The 18,338-nt window shown below is 39.3% G+C and overlaps 2 protein-coding genes across 4 annotated transcripts; one reads left to right on the top strand and one right to left on the bottom strand.

Moving 5' to 3' along the window:
- Positions 1-6,776: 6,776 nt before the first annotated feature.
- trim13 (tripartite motif containing 13) lies at positions 6,777-9,024 on the bottom strand. 3 transcript variants are annotated; one of them, XM_080457173.1, is made up of 2 exons: positions 8,966-9,024; positions 6,777-8,202 (listed from the first exon to the last, which is right to left on the bottom strand). In XM_080457173.1, the coding sequence occupies exon 2, from the start codon at positions 8,192-8,194 to the stop codon at positions 6,953-6,955; it is 1,242 nt and encodes a 413-aa protein (XP_080313299.1). In that variant the 5' UTR covers positions 8,195-8,202; positions 8,966-9,024; the 3' UTR covers positions 6,777-6,952. The 3 variants fall into 3 exon arrangements, with proteins under 3 accessions (XP_080313299.1, XP_080313300.1, XP_080313301.1); XM_080457174.1 differs by lacking the exon at positions 8,966-9,024 and adding an exon at positions 8,845-8,904; XM_080457175.1 differs by lacking the exon at positions 8,966-9,024 and adding an exon at positions 8,712-8,823.
- Positions 9,025-9,883: 859 nt separating this feature from the next.
- spryd7b (SPRY domain containing 7b) lies at positions 9,884-18,305 on the top strand. Its single transcript, XM_080456986.1, has 5 exons — positions 9,884-10,021; positions 10,806-10,922; positions 11,541-11,707; positions 13,928-14,030; positions 16,735-18,305. The coding sequence occupies exons 1-5, from the start codon at positions 9,886-9,888 to the stop codon at positions 16,830-16,832; spliced, it is 621 nt and encodes a 206-aa protein (XP_080313112.1). The 5' UTR covers positions 9,884-9,885; the 3' UTR covers positions 16,833-18,305.
- Positions 18,306-18,338: the final 33 nt, after the last annotated feature.

The following is an 18,338-nucleotide window of genomic DNA, read 5'->3' as shown; positions in this document are numbered from 1 at the left end:
GGATGGAGATGTTTCCCACATGTATACACAGACAGGAAATGTTATTTTCTCGTACATCTTCAATAAATGTGCATTTGCAAAGGAACAACATCTCCACCGTTGCACAGTAAAATCCTCAATTTACCAGTGTAAAAATTGATCCATACGGGTAAAAAATTATATACATTTTACACTTGTTTACATGTTAAATTAACAGACAGCAAAAGCTGTGTAAACTTCAGTCCATTGTTTTATTGTTGATTAGAAAGCTGCCTGGTTCAGTGATGGCTAAAAGTGACTGGGGGTATGTGCACTGATTGAAAAAAAACTACCTAAAAAGAGAAACTGAACTTTATAACGGTTATAAAGTATATTGCATGTCAGTGGTGTCAAATTTGTAGAACCCTATAGTAAAATGGAATTGGTATTTATGTAATAAAATGAGGCAATTGACAAAGCTGAGTTGACAACCGTTTTAAGTAATATAATTACATGTACCACAGTCTCGCACATATTGTTATGTACATTTTAGCTTTTTCTTATAAATGAGCATTCTTCCATCATAGAGGTTGCTGTCAGAGAATGCATCGTTCTTTGCTCCACTAGAGCAATGATTGCCTCTGGAAACTGAGCTTCTCTAGGATGTAGCAGAATATTACAATTGAATAAGGTCAGGAATGGGTCTTAAGCTCAGCCTAGCCAATTCGGACCAGGGTCAAAATTTTCAAGCCCATTGAGACCTCTAGTGGCAATACTGTTATGGTAGCCATTTCTCTTTGGGTTTATTGAAGTCATTTGGTTAAGGTTTTCAGCCATCAACATACTGTATACCTGCTGTTGTCATGGTCTTCAAGAAGAATCTAACTTATTGTAAAGATTATCATGTGCTTAGGCCGACAAATGACAGAATTGGGACTTATAATTTCTAACATAATGGTGTGCAGCATTGAGCCGTCAACATACTATCATGGGGAAAAAATGCTGGAAATGTATTTATATAATTAAATATTGCAAACTATTCACAACTAGAAAATGCAGCTTGATTCAAAGAAATCATCCTGAATATTATTTGGCAAGGTTTCCAATTCATTCACTTAGCATATGTGTGACATAAACGGTAAGGGTGGCAGCACAAGCTCTTTGTTTCTGTCTATGAGAGAGTATTGTGAGTTCTAATCCAAACCAAGGTATCTGGGCATAACAACAAGAACCCTAAAATGTATTTCTATATCCTGTAAAACAAGAAAACGTATAAGATCCTAATGCTGTGTGCCTGTGCTTGCGTGCACACACGCATGCATGTGCCCCTTACATTCTGTCCTCGCTAAGTACACTGGTAGACTTTCTGTTCTGTGAACACTTGACTGAATACAATGGAGTAGGCATTATCTTTGTAACCTAAGAGTGCTCAACCAGTGAATGAGATACAGCTCTGCCTCCAACAAGCAGCCACCTCAGCCAGAAATGCCTGCTTTACACATGAGTTATAGAACATTTGCCAATAAGTCTTTTACAAACAAAACTATTCTTGGCTATAAAGAGAAGAGACATGATCAGTTTTAAAACAATTTAAGATGACTCATTAAGTTAATGCCATTAATTTATGTGACTTGTGAAAAGTGCTGACTTACTGTGTGGTTCTCCTGACGGTTATACTTATTTAGACATACTGTCTGGCCAAGAGGAACTGATTCAAATTATACAAATAATTAGTCTTAATAGTTCTTTTCCCAGTTGGTTTCACATAATCATTTGTTGAGGTTTGACAGAGATTATCAGTATTGTTTGCCAAAACAGTTGTGAACCATGTCAAATCAGCTAGGGCAGTTTTTTCCACAGAGTAGGAATAAACTATGTCTCAATCGTTTGTCATTAACTAAACAGTTGTGTATCTTTATACTCTAATCCCGTGTTAAGTACACTGCTTAGGGCGGTGTTCCATTTTTGGAGATGTATTTTGTCAGCATTCACTTTTTAATTTCCCTCTTGTGTGTTTTCAGATGGAAACTTGTCTTCTGGAAGACCTGCACTGGCAGAAGATACTGGCAATTATCTGATTGTCTTTGGGACAGATAAGTAATTGAACACATTCACACTGGCCTTTTGCTCTTACGTCATATGGGGGATGGGGGACTCACCCCCTGGGTATGAGGGTAAGAGCTGTGTGAATATGTTCAATAGGAGTGTGTAATATATGCATGCACAATGAAATCCTCCGTTGTGTGTACAAATGGAACCATTTGTGCACTCTCGAGTTAAATTAACACTGAGGATTTTATTGTGTATGTGTAACAGTACTTGAAAAATGAAGAGGAGGACTCAGAAAAGGAATCAAAAGCAAGAGGAGGAACATTGACAATATCTCAGGTGATGCTGTAGCAGCACAGAATGGTTTGTGGGTTACACTGAGATACAGGCCATACTGTGCTGCAGCAGCAAAGCCTGAACATTCAACCATGCTATAACTTAGACACGCTTTGAAACTATTGCCCCTTTTCCAGAGATGATTGAAGTTTATTCATTCTCTGTCAATCCAAATGATGATGATTCTTCCTAGCCCAGTTGTTGGTGGCCCTGTTTGTATTAGCCACTTGAACCCTATCATCCCTGTTCTGGGCATGTCATAATAGGAAAGCATTGTGCAAAAATTGCAGCTCTACAAGCTCAAAACACGTTGTTTTGTGAGCTTGTATATTTTTGGCAAATATCCGGTGTACAGGGGGGGGGGAAGAAAGAGGGCTAGTATAGGCCCCTGGGGGACTCGGGTCAACAACCTGTATAGCGTTTAAGTGGTTAATACTTAAACTAGTGAAAATAGCAAGATGTTTTTTGTGCCTCATCTACAGTAAAGTGCATCAGTGGTCTGTCCTACTGAAAGGGTAGGATTCACCTGTACAGCTGCCATGCTGTAGCAGCACGTAAATATTGGAGTTAAGACTATTGCTGAAGCCTCCAGTATTGATCGTGCTGCTGAAGCAAGGCTGACCACATGTCAGCACCATAGTTGGTGGGAAACCACTCTGATAACCCATGTGCCAGTGACCAACATTCCATTACTATTAAACTGATTTTCATTTTTATTTGTACTGACTGTTGAGCATTGTGTGAGCAGGCTACAATATTTTACTCAATGTCACTGTTAATTATTTGAATGACATCTTGTGAGGTTTGTGTATTTTGAAAAATAAAAGAATATACTGTCTTTTATTGTCTGTCTTCCATGTTTTGTTATTGTAGAGCCAAAGGTTTATGAGGCTTTTTCACAACAGAATGTATACGTTTTTCAAGACTAACTCAGTGAGGAGGAGTTTAAGATAAAACTTGTGATTATGTACGCCTATTATTAATACATAATCACAAGCCTTAATGCAGTATTAAGGCTACCATTTTATTTATTGACAGGTACCTGCAACATGTAGAGCATTGGTTCTCAAAGTGGGATCTGGGGACCCCCAGGGGTCCTTGGGGGGATACCAAGGGGTCCCCAACTAAATTGGTTAATAAAGCGTCACAATCATTTTAATCCATATTTTACACTTTGGATATTGAAAAATAGCAAACATACAAGCTCATAGCGTGGCACCTGCAAGTCCTGGTATGAGCTTGTAGATCTGCTATTTTTGAAAAATCCCTGGCACAAAATATTTTGAGGTTGGGGGCGGGGTTCTGCAGCCAAATACATATCATTTTGGGGGTGCTTGACATGAAACAGTTTGAGAACCACTGGGCTACTGTATCGAGGTTGCTATTTTTGTGGGGGGGGGGAGGGGGTGACAATGAAAAGTAAAGGTTTTATAATCCCTGGTCATCCGTGGGCCTAAAGCTTGAATGCTTAGTTTTGATAAAGGGAAACTAAATAGGCGCTATGTTTAGTTGTGACAGTAGCCTTTGACTATTTAATTACTAGCTTGTCTAATATTATAATAAAATAAGCTATATATATATTTCAAAAAGGCGATTGCCTGAAGAAGTTGCCTTTAAAAACGGTAAATTCAAATTAGATGGCAAATTTGCGAAACATTCCGTGGTTGTCTGACCTATTTGTGCTTCCGCAATATCACCCTGTCAGTCCCCTATTTTAACAGGCCTACTTTTAAAACTTTAAAAAAAAGTAGGCTAGTGCTCTATTGCCAAATTAAATCCTCTGTTAAAGCAGTGTTAAACTGGTAAGTCACGTAGCCTAAGCAAATCTGGCATAAATCCAGCAACAATAAAGCCTAATCAGGCCTGCCAAATAAAATAGCCCGATTGGTTTGCGGCCTTTAGATCCAGCTATGTCTGGAAAAAAATATAAAATAATCGAGCCTACCATATTTATAGTTTTATTATAGAGCTTACTGGGAAGGTAGGCCATTAAATCCTCTAAAATAATCCATTTGTCCAATAAGAGTAATAATATGTCGACCTGTTATCTTCTAAAAATGCATAATTGGAAACCCTCAGTATAGTGTCAAATATAAGAACGGGATTTTTAGAACTGATTGCTGTTGGGTAGGTCCATCTCGACAGGCCTTTAATGTATAATTCCTGCTAAATAAATGCATGCAGATTTTGATTATCTTATTTTCATTAGATACATATAAGTCGATTTTATGTTAATTGTTAATTTCCTATATATTGGGCCCATGCCAATTATGACAAATTTGAGGCCTTTCACATTTTAAATGAGGGAAACAAGCTCCCAAAACATACATTGCCTAGCCTAAATCATAAATGTGGACATTTTAATATTTGAGGTAATGTGGACAGCAAAAGAAAAACAAAATGAAAAAATGAAATCCGCCACGTGTTTAAATCTTAATATGCAAATCAATGGTTATTTAGACCTTTTTCTAAAATCTGACATTTCGGGTGTTGCAATTTCGCTAAAATAGGCTGTCAAATCCTTTAGAATTATCTCCTTTTAACATCATTAGGCTACCGCAAGCCACGCACTGTGTAGGCCTTTACATTGAGTTAAACGAGACATTATGACTTGTTGACATGATTGTTTTTTTCATGGTTTTGTGAAATGTAGGCTTAAATGCAATTCATAGTAAATCATTTGTAAATGTTAAACTCATCCTCGGAATAGGCCAATTTGCTTAGTCGCCTCTCTCTCACACACACACACACACACACACACACACACACACACACACACACACACACACACACACACACACACACACACACACACACTTGGATTTTGAAATAATTGCATCCGTAGACTACATTGTAGATTAAAATATGATAGAGCATTAACCTATAGCAGTATAGGCCTATGCAGTCTATTTGATATTCTGTTCATAGGTCTGCTAATATTTTCTTATTTGAAGGGTATGCCATTTATGTTGTATGTTATGATATACTGAGGTCAAGGGCAAATTAGCCTAGCCTACAAAGGTCCTATTCAGAATTCCAATTCAAACCACATGATAAATAAAACCCTTCGCTTCCAGTGTCATACAGACTTCATTCAAATTGTGGTTGAAAAGGTGCGAAATCTGGCGCACAGTTGGTGCGTGGAATAGGCCACTGTGCAAATTAAACTGTCCTATATTCAAAATGTGCCCATGATGCGTGATTAAATAGATTTTTTTTATCTTTTAACATTTCTATTAACCATCAATTTGGTAACTGTTCCAACCTGTGTTTATATTGACCTGCCACTGCTTACAAAACTCTTATTGGGTTATGTAACACTTCATATTTTAGACTCAGTTGAATTGAATTGTGGTCTCTATACCCAAAATGTCATGTTTAATCTGTAGCATTTTTTTTTTTAAAGTGATACTTCTATTTTCATCATTTGCCCGGCAACAGTCGGATATATAAATAGGCTACACACACGTGTCGTGACGTGCGTCCTGAATTGTGGTCATTGCTTAAAATCATAGACTTTGTGGTCTCTTCTTTGGGATTGCTGGTGTCTTTAAAATCAGGATATCATCAATAAGCAATTAACAATCTTTGTTTTGGTCTATTTTAATTTGTACAACCCTAAATTGGCTTTAAACCAAGTGTAACAATGTTCAGGAAAAGGGCAATCCTATCTGCCGTTTCAACGCCCGTGGATTCAATAAGTCATCAAATGTAATGGGGGGAGATGTAATCTGTCCCATCCATGCAACTAATAAGTCAGGGGCTATTATTACACATATGTTGTGTATCTGTTGCCTGCTGAACATCTCTCGGGCCATTATGCAACGGTGGTAACCTTGGAGAGGTTGCAGCATCACTCCAGTGATGACGCGCTACAGGAAAGCGACGCATCAACATTTACAGCAGGGTCCTCAACGTTATTCAGCCCAAGGACCCCCTATAGCTGAGAGAGAGATGAAGCAGGGACCGCCACTCCATACTGTATAAAACTGTGTCGCAGATGAAACTTTTTTCATAGATTTCATAGTTGGATTCATGCGTATGTGTATTTTCAGAGTTAGTTTAACCCTTTAAACCCTCAATATTTAGTCAACTTGACCATTGGCTATACTTGCTCTTTTTTCCCTTTACACAAACTCCGAAAATAGCCGCTCTACAAGCTCACAACACCTCGCGCTTGTAGATCTGCTATTTTCGGCTAATGTTCCCCATCACACAACGATTTGGCGGACCCCCTGTAGTAACTCTGAGGACCCCCTAGGGATCCCGGACCCCCTGTTGAAGACCCCTAATTTACAGCATGGAATATTGTCTTATTTACTTCGTCAGCTTCACGTGAGATATGCATGCATATAGGCCTATTTGTGAATCTTTAGGCCTATCCTGTTACTGTAAGTCTACCATGCTGGAATAAAAGACAGTGACATAACATTTGGCTACATTTCAAAAGTTTTATTAAACAACATTAAACAGGGATTAAATCTACATAAGTGTTAATAAATGAAAGTGAACATAAATTACGCTATACCACGCTAGGATTATGTGGAAACGTTCTATGGAATGCAGGTCACATCTACAGATGGAAAAGGAGAGAGAGCCTAAAAAAACTTCAGTGTAATTCTATGGCGTTATAGATGGAGTTAAACAACTTACAACTGCCCATAAAATCGACAGTGGTGTATATTAGGTTCAGGATACAATCTTGACACGCGCCCATCAAATATGTGCTGGCGCCGACCACTTCTCCCCAATAAAAGCCAACGTCGGCAAGGTGCGAGGAGAGGGCCGCGAGGCAGGCTTCGGCCAGCGAGGACACGCAGCCCGACACTGCGGTCAAGTTGCCCGGCTGCAAGAGGAGCAGGGACGGCAGCAACAGGCTCACGCACACGGTGACGGTCATGAGAACTCCGAGCCGCGGGGTCGTCGTCGCCGCGCCGTAGGAGCCGCTCTCGTGAGGAACGGAGATCTTGTCCACCTCTCGGAGTGTGAGCGAGTCCCATTTTTTGACGTCGAAGTTGCGCACCAGGGGGCCGACGTCCATGTCCGTCCGAGAGGGCAGCGGCGTTTCCCGGACGACCCGCAACTTGTCCCTGAACTCCTGCATCCGCTCCAGAAAGCAGAGCGGGTCGGACACGTTCCTGAAGGACTCCGCGATGCTGAGCGCCCGGCTCTGCTCCTCCAGCGCAGCGCTCAGCTTATTGATCTCCGGATCGTAGGCTTGCAAAACGACCAGTTTCAACGTCTCGAAGTCGGAGAGAATCTCGTTCTTTTTGTGTTCAAGGGTGCTGGTTAGTTTATCAAAGTAGTCGGTTACTTTTCCTGCATCCCTAGAGACCAGCTGAAGCGCCCTTTTCTTACTGGCTTCCAGTGTCTCCAGGCAGGACAGTATATCTGTGTTATGCCAGCTCTCCACCCCTTGGAAGAGCTCCTCAAATGCAGCTTTCTCTTGTTCATACGCATCTTCCAGAGCACAGAACTTGTGTCCTTTATGGTCACCTGTTGTAGCGCAAAACCCACAGATGAGTTTTAAGTCTGTAGCACAAAATATATTAAGTGGCTGACCACTGTGCTGTTTACAAAATGACATCCTCGGCAAAACTCTGATTTTGTTGTACTTCTCCACTATTCCACGAAGAGAATAATTAATCTGCAGGCTATTCGCGCCATTGTGAGGCGTCTCTTTGCGGCAGGTGGGACATTTGAAAGGTGTTCTCCAAGCTGGACTTCGGCTCCCTTCCAAAATCCCTTCCAAGCATTTCTTACAGAAACTATGTGAACACAGGAGAACTCGTGGGTCATCGAAGAGACAGCAGCAGATCGGGCATGTCAGGTCCTCTTCCAGAAGCTCCATGTCGTATTCTGTAAAAACACATCGATGCGCGAAACGTTAGTCTAGAATAGCAAAAGATCAAACTAAGGTTTGGCTGCCACCGCCTCGGCATAAACCAACAAACCCTCACACGATACGTAGCCTAGTCCTACCGACCTATAGAGAGATGTTACCTTACCTCGTTTGGAAAAGGGCAATAAAAGAACGGTAAATTACGCATGATCATGTAGCATGCAGGCAGCCCAAAGGATACAGATGATCCATTGGGTTTGTACAGCCCTCCTCAAAACCGAAATGACATTCATCGTCATACCCGCGAAAAAGGATACATGGTGAAAAATGTGTTGTCAGCTCCGCAACGGCTCCCTTTTCCATGATCTGACTGACTAGCATCATACTCTCCTACTTTCTGACATCCGTCTGACTGCAAGTGCAAACCAGCCTATCTAAAGACCACGATCAAGCGTTGTGGTACGTTATAAACCACGTCAAAGAAGTAGACTGTTTATATGCCTATTTCTCACTGTTAAAAACGTACAGATTGCGTTTGGATTGGACTTTACACTCATCGTCTCTTGCTTTGCATTGCTATGGCAGAAGGGGGGGGAAAACGCAGGCTCGCCAGCGACACGGTGTGACACCGCATTAAAGAAACCTATGTGACAAATTACCGACAAATTGAGTTCGCGTTACAGTTGGTCCTAGTTGTTGGCAAGGTGTGAGGAAGGCTGTGACAGATTTTGCAAGCGCATAGTAACATGCAACTACTGGACCAAAAAAAAAATCACTCACCAGCTGCTGAGACGCACACAGTGCAACGCAATCATGGCGCTTGTTGCTGTGCAGACTTCGCCCTTTCCGGGGAAAAATTAACCATTTCAGTGCTGCATGGCAGGGCTTGGGATGAAACTTACATCTTCATTTCCCGGGCAGGTTTAAACATTACGAGACAACAGTGCATGCCAATACGAGTGGTCTGTGTGTTTTGGATTTTCTGACTTGGTTTATTATTTACCATTTGATGTTTGACGTTTTAATTCCAGTACCCTCAAAAGCAGAGGATCCCTGGAAGTTGGATGGGGGAGGGGCTGTTGCTATGCAAAGCATTACAGCGTCAAAGAGACTCAACTAGGTAGTCCCAGGCAGGCTCCCAGTTTCAAGTTTGGCATCACACATTCACACAAGCCTTTCCCGTCCCGCTTACATGACTTTTGGATACTTATGGTCATGGATACTCACTCGCAAAAGGTAAACACAATAAAAAAGATGCAAGTGAAGATCCAAGACAGTTTCAGATCATTGCTGACCCGCAGCCACAACCTTGACGTAGCTACCTTTCAACCAGTCAAAAACAACTCATTGCGGAGGATGTTCGCTGTGAATGTGCCTCATGATCCACATACACATAGGGATGCTGTGTGCCCTTGGTAAACATTATTAAACGCTTTCCAAAACTCGCCCCCACCCCAGCTTGCAGGGGATTATGTAACATTACGGGTCGATAACCAATAGTTACTTAGTCACGTGTAGAAATGTTGACCTTGATTTTCTTCCCTTGTTTCCATGCCATCAGGAGCAACTGCCTATCTTAGCAAGCAATGTGATTGGGTGCGTTGGATAGATGGGTTTAGGTAGCGTTTAGATTGACCGCAGGGTGTCGCTGTTTTTGAGTGGCGCATTATTTTTTTTACGCTATCGAAAGATGTTTCCGGATGTTGTGCATCATCAGCTCAGAAAAAAAAATGGCTGCCGTGTTTACGTGTTGTCTAGGCTGCTGCGGAGATGGGGGTTCGGGCCACATACCCCTCAAAGAAATGCCCACTGTTCAATTAGATACACACCATATGGGTAAGTATTTTGTCTCGATCTCACACTGTGTGCAGCCAACAACCAATATCTACTAGATGGGTCTGTGGTCTGGTAGGTAGCTACATGCTAACGCTAGCTCCTGTCAGCGTCGCAAATTACCCTACTCTTAACCTAACCGTGTGTGTGTGTGTGTGTGTGTGTGTGTGTGTGTGTGTGTGTGTGTGTGTGTGTGTGTGTGTGTGTGTGTGTGTGTGTGGCTTAAAATATAAAACGTCATAACACCCCCTGCAATATGTATTACTCTATGATCCCTTAATTCTCTTAACAGTGAAGAATTATAAACATCAAATAAGGAAAGTCAGCAAATGTAACTAGTAGTTTAGCCCCAGGACCACCAGTCACCCCTGAACACTGTCTGTGTAGTCGGTTTCAGGTCATCCATAATTCACATACACTAGCTATTTTCTCCTTTCTTGCCTTTCCATTAGCTTTTATTTAAGTAGTATACGCATTTGTTTTCTTCATGGTTACAGTGGGTGGGCGTCAACAATTACATAGCATTTCCAGTTACAAAAAGGAAGTAAACAAGGCCGATCGCCTCATCTTGTGACCAAAGGGAAGCAGCACTGTGGAATGAAATATAACGGACCTTATATAAAAAAGTCAAAACGTGTCAAAACGTGTCTGATCAGATTTTAAATTAAAATGATATTTTCTGCATGTGACATGATTAGACTAGAAATTAGTCTTTATTGAGTGACAGTTTAAAAATAAATGTTTCTGATTATGAACTGCAACATTATCTGGATTGTCTCCTATACAGGCACAGATGTTGTCATTGTCAAAAGTGGCCGGCGGATATGCGGCACTGGGGGGTGTCTTGCCAATGCTCCGCTACATCAGAATAAGAGTTATTTTGAGTTCAAGATCCAGTCTACTGGTAAGCTACAGCTGTCAGCTGATCTACCATTTCTGTTCCCTAACCTGCATTTCACTTATTCATGTTTTGAAATGGGCTATTGATAGGCCTGTCACAATTATCGCCTGATCGCAATTATTTGAGGTAAGATTTTGCATAATCGTCACAATCGTTTCTATGTTGAAAAATATTCTTGTTTTCAAAGTCAAACATAATAATAAAATAGTGGAAATGGCAGATCTACAAGCTCACACTGCAACTTAGCTGAACTTGTAGATATTTCATTTTTTTAAATATTATTTTGTGAAAGTATAATCTTATTAAAATACGTCGGTTCATTTAAGTTATTTGTCATACCTGCCCTGTGGCCCTCCGGCAACTGCAATTTTTGTTTACGAGGCCTAAAAGTCAAACAGAAATGTATTTATTATTTAGATGTTCCAATGTTTAATGCCAAAAAAAACCACAATTAAATCATTATCACAATTACTTGTTTGACAATCATCAAGTAAAATGTCATGATCGTGACAGCCCTAGCTATTGACAGTGGCTGTAAAGGACCACTCTTAAAATTCAGACCGAAGGTTGACTGTGTTCTCAGTCACATTCAACATCTGCACTCTTGTGCCCTGTGTCTAGGTATATGGGGAATAGGTGTGGCCACTCAGAAAGTGAATCTTAATCAAGTACCAATGGGCAGAGACACAAACAGCCTTGTTCTGAGGCATGATGGGTCAGTCTATCACAACAATGAGGAGAAGAACCGTCTACCTGCAAACAGCCTGCCCCAGGAGGGGGACATTGTGGTGAGTACAGCATATCACTGTTTTTCCTAGACCAGCGGATTTCAATGTAGTGTCTGGGGAGCCCCAGGGGTCCAAGAGCATGTCCCAGGTGGTCACCAACCAACAAATATTCCATATTCGAATATTCCTTCGAATATAAAAAGTACAATCATTTTCAACTATAAAAATTAAGGTTAAAATCAAAATTTAATAAATAATCTTCCGTGCAAGTTATCGCGAGACTCTGGCCGCATGTAACCTTAAGCGGCAGCTTGCGTCGAGAGATCACAGAGCCGTCAGTCCGAGAGGCAGAAGGGAGAAGCAGTGTCGTGCGCGAACTTGAGCCGATCTACAAGTCCTCAATGTGTCACTGATTCAACACGTTGTGGGCTTATAGATTAGCTGTGTTTGCCACGGGACACCGTCATAAGACGAAGGATCAATCAGCTGCCTCGCTGCAAACACAGACTTCACAATGCAGACACACACACATTAACCAGACTCGCTCGGTACTAGAAAGCACACACGTTTAATCACACAACGTCACTTTAATTCAAAATGATAACAAGTCAAGCTAAAACGGGCGAATTTGGTAGTGAAGGCAGACAGTTTACAACAAGAAACCAAAAAAGCGGGGGAAAAAAAACCTCTCTGTAAAACTCCCTCCTTGTCGCATTTCTCTTGTAGCCTACCGTCATTTGATTTAAACCAAAAACGAATAGATTGTTTTGATTATAATTTCCCGTTTCATGTCAAGGTTAAGATTGTTTCAACTTCTCTCAAAGCACAATGAGCACATCCTCCGTTCACCAGATAAGTCCGAGCTTGTATATATAAACCATTACAGCTGCATTAAAATGAATGAATAATGACAAATGAATAAAATAAGTATGAATTATTCACTCAGCACCAACCGTGACCGGTGCATATAGAAAAAGAAAGAGACTTCTGCTGTGTTTGACTTAACTCATTGAGTGCCTGAATTATTTCTGGCTATTTCTGGCCAGTACGATAAAAAAAAGGTGCTTAGGAAGCGAGATACAGCCTTTTTCAGTTATAAGTTAAACAAGGAGTGGATGGAGCTGCAAATCTTCAGATAATGATATCTTGGGTTCTAAAAAAAAAAAAAAAAAAATGCACCATAGCGGTAAAACACGTGAAACACGTTAATGGCACTCAATGAGTTAAGACCTGAGGCGATTCTTAAAAATGTTTTCTAAATCCTAACAGTTTTTTGAAAAAAATCAAAAACAATTTTTTTCAAGATGTTTCAAAAATAGCAGATCTACAAGCTCGTAGCGCGGCACCAAAAAGCCAAAGAAATCTAAAGTGACACAGATGCGTTCCAGGCCTTAATGGGTTAAGTGCATTCAAGTGCAACAAGCAACTAAGAGTATACCTAGCGCTAAGGTAAAAGTGCAATATATCAGCTACCTACTTTCTTATTCTTAAACAGATGAGACAAATAGGAAAATCAAATGAGCAAGAGCTAAAACAAATACGTGTATCAAATAAACAAGATGCAATAAAACAAGAGCTCGTACAAATAATTGACAACAGGTAGGCAAGGCTAGGAGGAAGGGTCAGGGTAGTGTTTCCTGAAGAGGAGGGTTTTCAGCCTGCAGCGAACAATTACATTGTGTTGCTTCATTTGCCGACATATGGGGTTTGGTTCGTAAAGATAACGTGATGAAGGTCTTATAGTCTTATAGAAACGTTGTTTCCCATTCAAAGTTTTTAATTACATTGGAAGACAGTGTGCGGGAGTTTTTCCTTTTTCAGTGCGTTGGGCCCTCGTTTGGTCTGCACCTGTTGCCTTTGTAGGTGTGCAAGAGACTTGCCTTTAAAAAAAAAATGACATATGGGGTTATGTATTATTATTTATTTATTAAGTGTGTGTGGTAACTTCACTGCTATTTGAATTACTCAGTAGTCATAACATATTGTTATAGGGTTTTATGCTAAAAAGCATCTACTGTAGATTTTTTCAGGTGCATATACTGATATATACTGATATGATACTTTAAAGATTGACCAAGTGTTATTTACTTTAAACATTGACCAAGTGTTATTTGTCCATCCAGATGGCCAGAAAGAACAAACCACTAAACGTCCAATAAACTGTAAATGTATTGAATCACTGAAACATGATGGCAAGATTGATGGTAGTGATGTGACCATAAATTCATCATGTTTTAAGAGTGCATCAAGTGATCAACTTGTTTTCCTTGTTTTTTTTAGGGTATCACATATGATCATGTGGAACTGAATTTGTATTTGAATGGGAAAAACATGCATATTCCCGCTTCAGGGATCCGAGGCACTGTGTTCCCAGTAGTATATGGTAAGTATATTTACACCTCAATGCCAATTTCTATTAATTGATCCAGGTTGGTTATTATTGGCCATTCACACTGAGCACGATAACTATAACTATGACGATAACTATATGAGCGTCCACACTGATGAACAACACGTTCTGTAAACAGTGGCACAAACGAGCTGCACAGTGTGTGAGCCTGAAGCTGGATTAATACTTTGGCATACAACGGGTCGCGTGTTGAAAAATCTACAAGCTCACAACGTGACGCGTTGTGAGTTTGTAGATCGGGTATTTTCTGTCAGAGCCCACATGGAGGGGGGTGGGGAGCGAGAGAGATGGTGCTGAAAGACGCATGAATAGGATATAATGGATAATCTCATTGATTATTAATGATAAGAAGACTAGATAGTTGTGCCTAAGTCCTGAGGTAATGCCAGCTAGCCTGCTAGCATTAGCTACTCCTAATCCTCATCAAAACTTTCCCAGCCTGGTGAGTGAGACCGAGTGGATCCCAGATGTCCTGATGGATTTTGAATGATTGTCAATGTAATTATCGTTCACAACACCGCTCAGAGAGTGATCCAAACGATATCGTCCACGGCTATAGTTGTTATAGTTTGTGGTGTGGATGCTGCCATCCATTAGAGTTTTTTGAAACTACATATTTATAGTTATCGTGCTTGGTGTGAATGGCCAAACTATCGACCCACCAAAATAATTGAAGTGAAAAGATCTGTACCTAGTTATTGATCCTGTTGTATTTTAGTTTCACTAGAGGGCAGTATTTGTACACTAGGATGACCCATGGTCCAGCATGTTAAGCCCATTGACTATGACTCATGTGTATTAACATTACAGTTGTCCAAAGCATACCATGATTCTTTTGGAGTTTTTTCTTCTTCTAGGAAGCCTTTTGTTTTCATTCATTTTAGTACAGTGACAAGTTACATTATTGTGTTTAATGTAAATATTCCCTAGGACAATTTTGTAAGTTTGCTGCCAACTAAAGGTTAAATATCACCTCAAGCACTATGCTGACCTTGGTACTGTGTGATGTAAGTAACAGCTACAGCTAATAAAATTAATAATGGTTGCGTTAGATTTAGGTGTGTCAATGTGATCATGCCAAATACCATTTCACAATGTTTATGGTATTGCCAATACTGGCAAAATGACACAACTAAATCTAAGACAAACATACATTTTATACATGCGTTGCTCACATCACAATGCACCAAGGCCAGCCTAGTCCTTAAGATTATTTTTAACCTTTTAGATGGCAGCAAATTTACAAAAGTGGCATAGGGATTAGTTCTCCTTTAATGTATTTATTTGAATATGCAATTGATTTGAGTCTAGCTGGGAAAAGTCACTGAAGAAACAAACAATTTTAAACGTCAATGACTTTGTAATGCTGACATAATTGTCAGCCAGAGAAATAGAGGACTTTAAGCTGGGAAATTAATATTACTTGTAAATTTGAATAAAGTAAATAAATAGCATAATCTGGTAATTACCCAAAAATCTGTTGGAGGCTAATCTATGCTGTATGTTTCTATTGGAGGTTCTACTTCTCTGACGGCTCTTATTGTTATCCTTCATAGTCTCCCAACAAACAACAATTTAGGTTTACTATGCAAAAATCTATTTGAGTACTGGTAAAATCTTAGAAATTAAAAGTAGGGTAAGTGATATTTTTTGGTTCATATAAAAGGGTTTTGGGGAAAAGTCAAAGCTCTATATTGTGCTATAGAGTGTTTGTTCAGTAACAGGGGGTATCCCAGTCTCAAATGAACTAAAAATATGTTTTTAAGACCCGGACCCACCCGTCAAATAATGGACCTGTTGCCCGCCCCATTACCCGTGATTACATAAATAGCCTATAGACACAGTCACTCAATTTAAAAGTTATTTTGTGATTTTATAAAAGTATATTTTCACCCGTTTTTACCTGTCCAATACGGTTACCCACCCCATTGCAGGACTCTATCCTGTATGAGTTCTCTCTCCTGATTGGATAAAAAAATATATCCCAACCTGAAACTGTATTTTCTGTTTACTAAAGAGCTGGAGAGACAGGCAATCCCCTGTCACTAAACAAATACTCTATAGAAATTATTGCTATCAGAATATAGAGCAACACTTGTTATAAAAAGCACTTACCCTACCTTTAAAGGTATCATCAGTAAAAGATGTTTTGTATGTACACTTTTACATATTTTTGTACTATCAAACACTGAGAAGCAAAATAAACTAATTTCTACATTCACTGACTCAAAGTGAACTCTCCTATGATATAAAGAAATATTTAAAGAATGAAATCTACTATAAAGCTTTTTTTTATGTTTGTAAATCTAAATTTTATTTTTGTTATTTTGGTAGAAGCTATAACTATTGGCAAATCATTACATTAATTTGGTATACTCTGTAAGTTTGCTGAGGACTGATTTAGTTATTTAATCAATTAACAAGATACAGTATATTCTGCTTAATCAAGACTACCTGGATCTTCATAATGGATTTGTTTACGTTTTCACTAAGAGTTCGGTATGTTAAATACATTTTCTAGAATGATTTTCTAGAATACATACTGTATGTATATACTGTAAAAACAGTTATATGGTGACATTTAATTCCTTATTACATAAATTGTGTAACCTGTTAGTATTGAAACAGAAAAACTTCTGAATTCTGTTTATGATTCTTTTCTTTTTTCCCATTCTAGTGGACGACAGTGCCATCTTGGACTGCCAATTTAGCGACTTCTATCACACAGCTCCTCAAGGCTTTGAGAAGATCCTGTTTGAACAACAAATCTTCTAATACAAGCAGCACCTCAGTTCCCTCCCCCTTCTTCTCTCCCACACGCATACACTACACCAGCGACTCTCAACCTGTGGGCCGTGAGGATATTGCATGTGGGGCCCCAAATAATTGGCCAAACACTAAGATTTTGGTACGGTAGGTTTTCTTTAAAACCTTGAAAATGTGTTTCCATTGATTGGGATGAATTGGAACTTTTAAAGCATATTAATGCAATCCGGAACACAATCGATTGATTGATCATTAAATAAACATGCTCTGAGAATGCACCCATCTGACTCAGCAGCCGACAGCAGCCTACTTTGAGATTTTCAAGTGGGCCCTGATCCACAAAAGGTTGAGAACCGCTGCACTACACACAACCTCTTCACACCGTGAACAGTTTGACATTGATTGGATCAAGTCTTTATGTCTGCCTTTGATTGTCTCAGTCTTACTTATCCTCTGATTACAGTCTTTTTGCTGCTGCTTCTCTTTGTTCAAGTTAAGGTTAACCTTGATAAAATGCAAACGCCTGGGTAGATCTGATTGGCTCAAAGGGTGTCGGCTGATGAAAGACAGTCACGTTCGCTTATTACCGTTTTGCAGTAGTAATCATACTTGTTATATTTAAATCTTTCTGGTTTCTGCTTAGGCTTTCAGATATGTATACCGTACATGTTTATCTCTGCCAGGAAGTGTTTGAGTGCAATGGTAAAATATTCCCATTTATCAGGACCAGAAGCCATGTTTTGTTGACATGATTTATAGTGGTGTGCGTTTAATTTTGGAAGGTTATGTCTGAATGTAAATGCCATGTTGGCATAAGCCCCATATTTATTTATATGTATTTGATTCATGGATTAAAATCTATATTTCTTTTGGGTATCTCTTTTTTTTTCTCTTTTTAATTTAATTTTTTACAATTGTTGATTGCCTGTCTGGATTCATGACAAATCAGCCATCAGTCACTCACAATTGTATTGCTTCCTTTAAATCGGCGCACCATACTGTACTTGTATGAGTCTAAGAAATTATTTTACATTTTTGCCATTACTCATAAGGTTGGCTAGAAGAAGTCCTGAGAGATTAATTCACATTTTAGGATCAGAGGTTGACTTTGAGTTTTGAGTATTCAGTTGAAAATTGAAATGTTACCAAGGTGAATTATTGCTTTAATATAAGACACTAATATTTAAATTGTTTTCTAAATCACCATATAGCCTACTAGAATTGATTCAACATAAATTTCTTTCTTTTTTTTTGTCTTTTGTATGGGGTATTTATTCCAAATAAAATAACATTTGCAAAGCTAGTTTCTCTGTGACTAGAGATACGTTTCTATAAATATCTATTATATTGTATTGGCTTTGCATTTCCACTACTGAAGTGAGAAAGTTATTGATATTTCAAATGCTTTTTTCGTTTTTGTTTGCACTAATGTGATGTATAAGCAAATCAGAATATTACTGTTGACTTACTAAAATTTTGTGTCTGGAAGCAACCTTGTTTTGGTGTCTTTCTTGA

This window comes from Gymnoscopelus braueri, assembly GCF_963280865.1.
Source record: "Gymnoscopelus braueri genome assembly, chromosome: 18".
Classification (NCBI taxonomy): Eukaryota; Metazoa; Chordata; class Actinopteri; order Myctophiformes; family Myctophidae; genus Gymnoscopelus; species Gymnoscopelus braueri.
The sequence above is the reverse complement of the archived record's forward strand: the minus strand, read 5'-3'. Positions and strand labels throughout refer to the sequence as shown.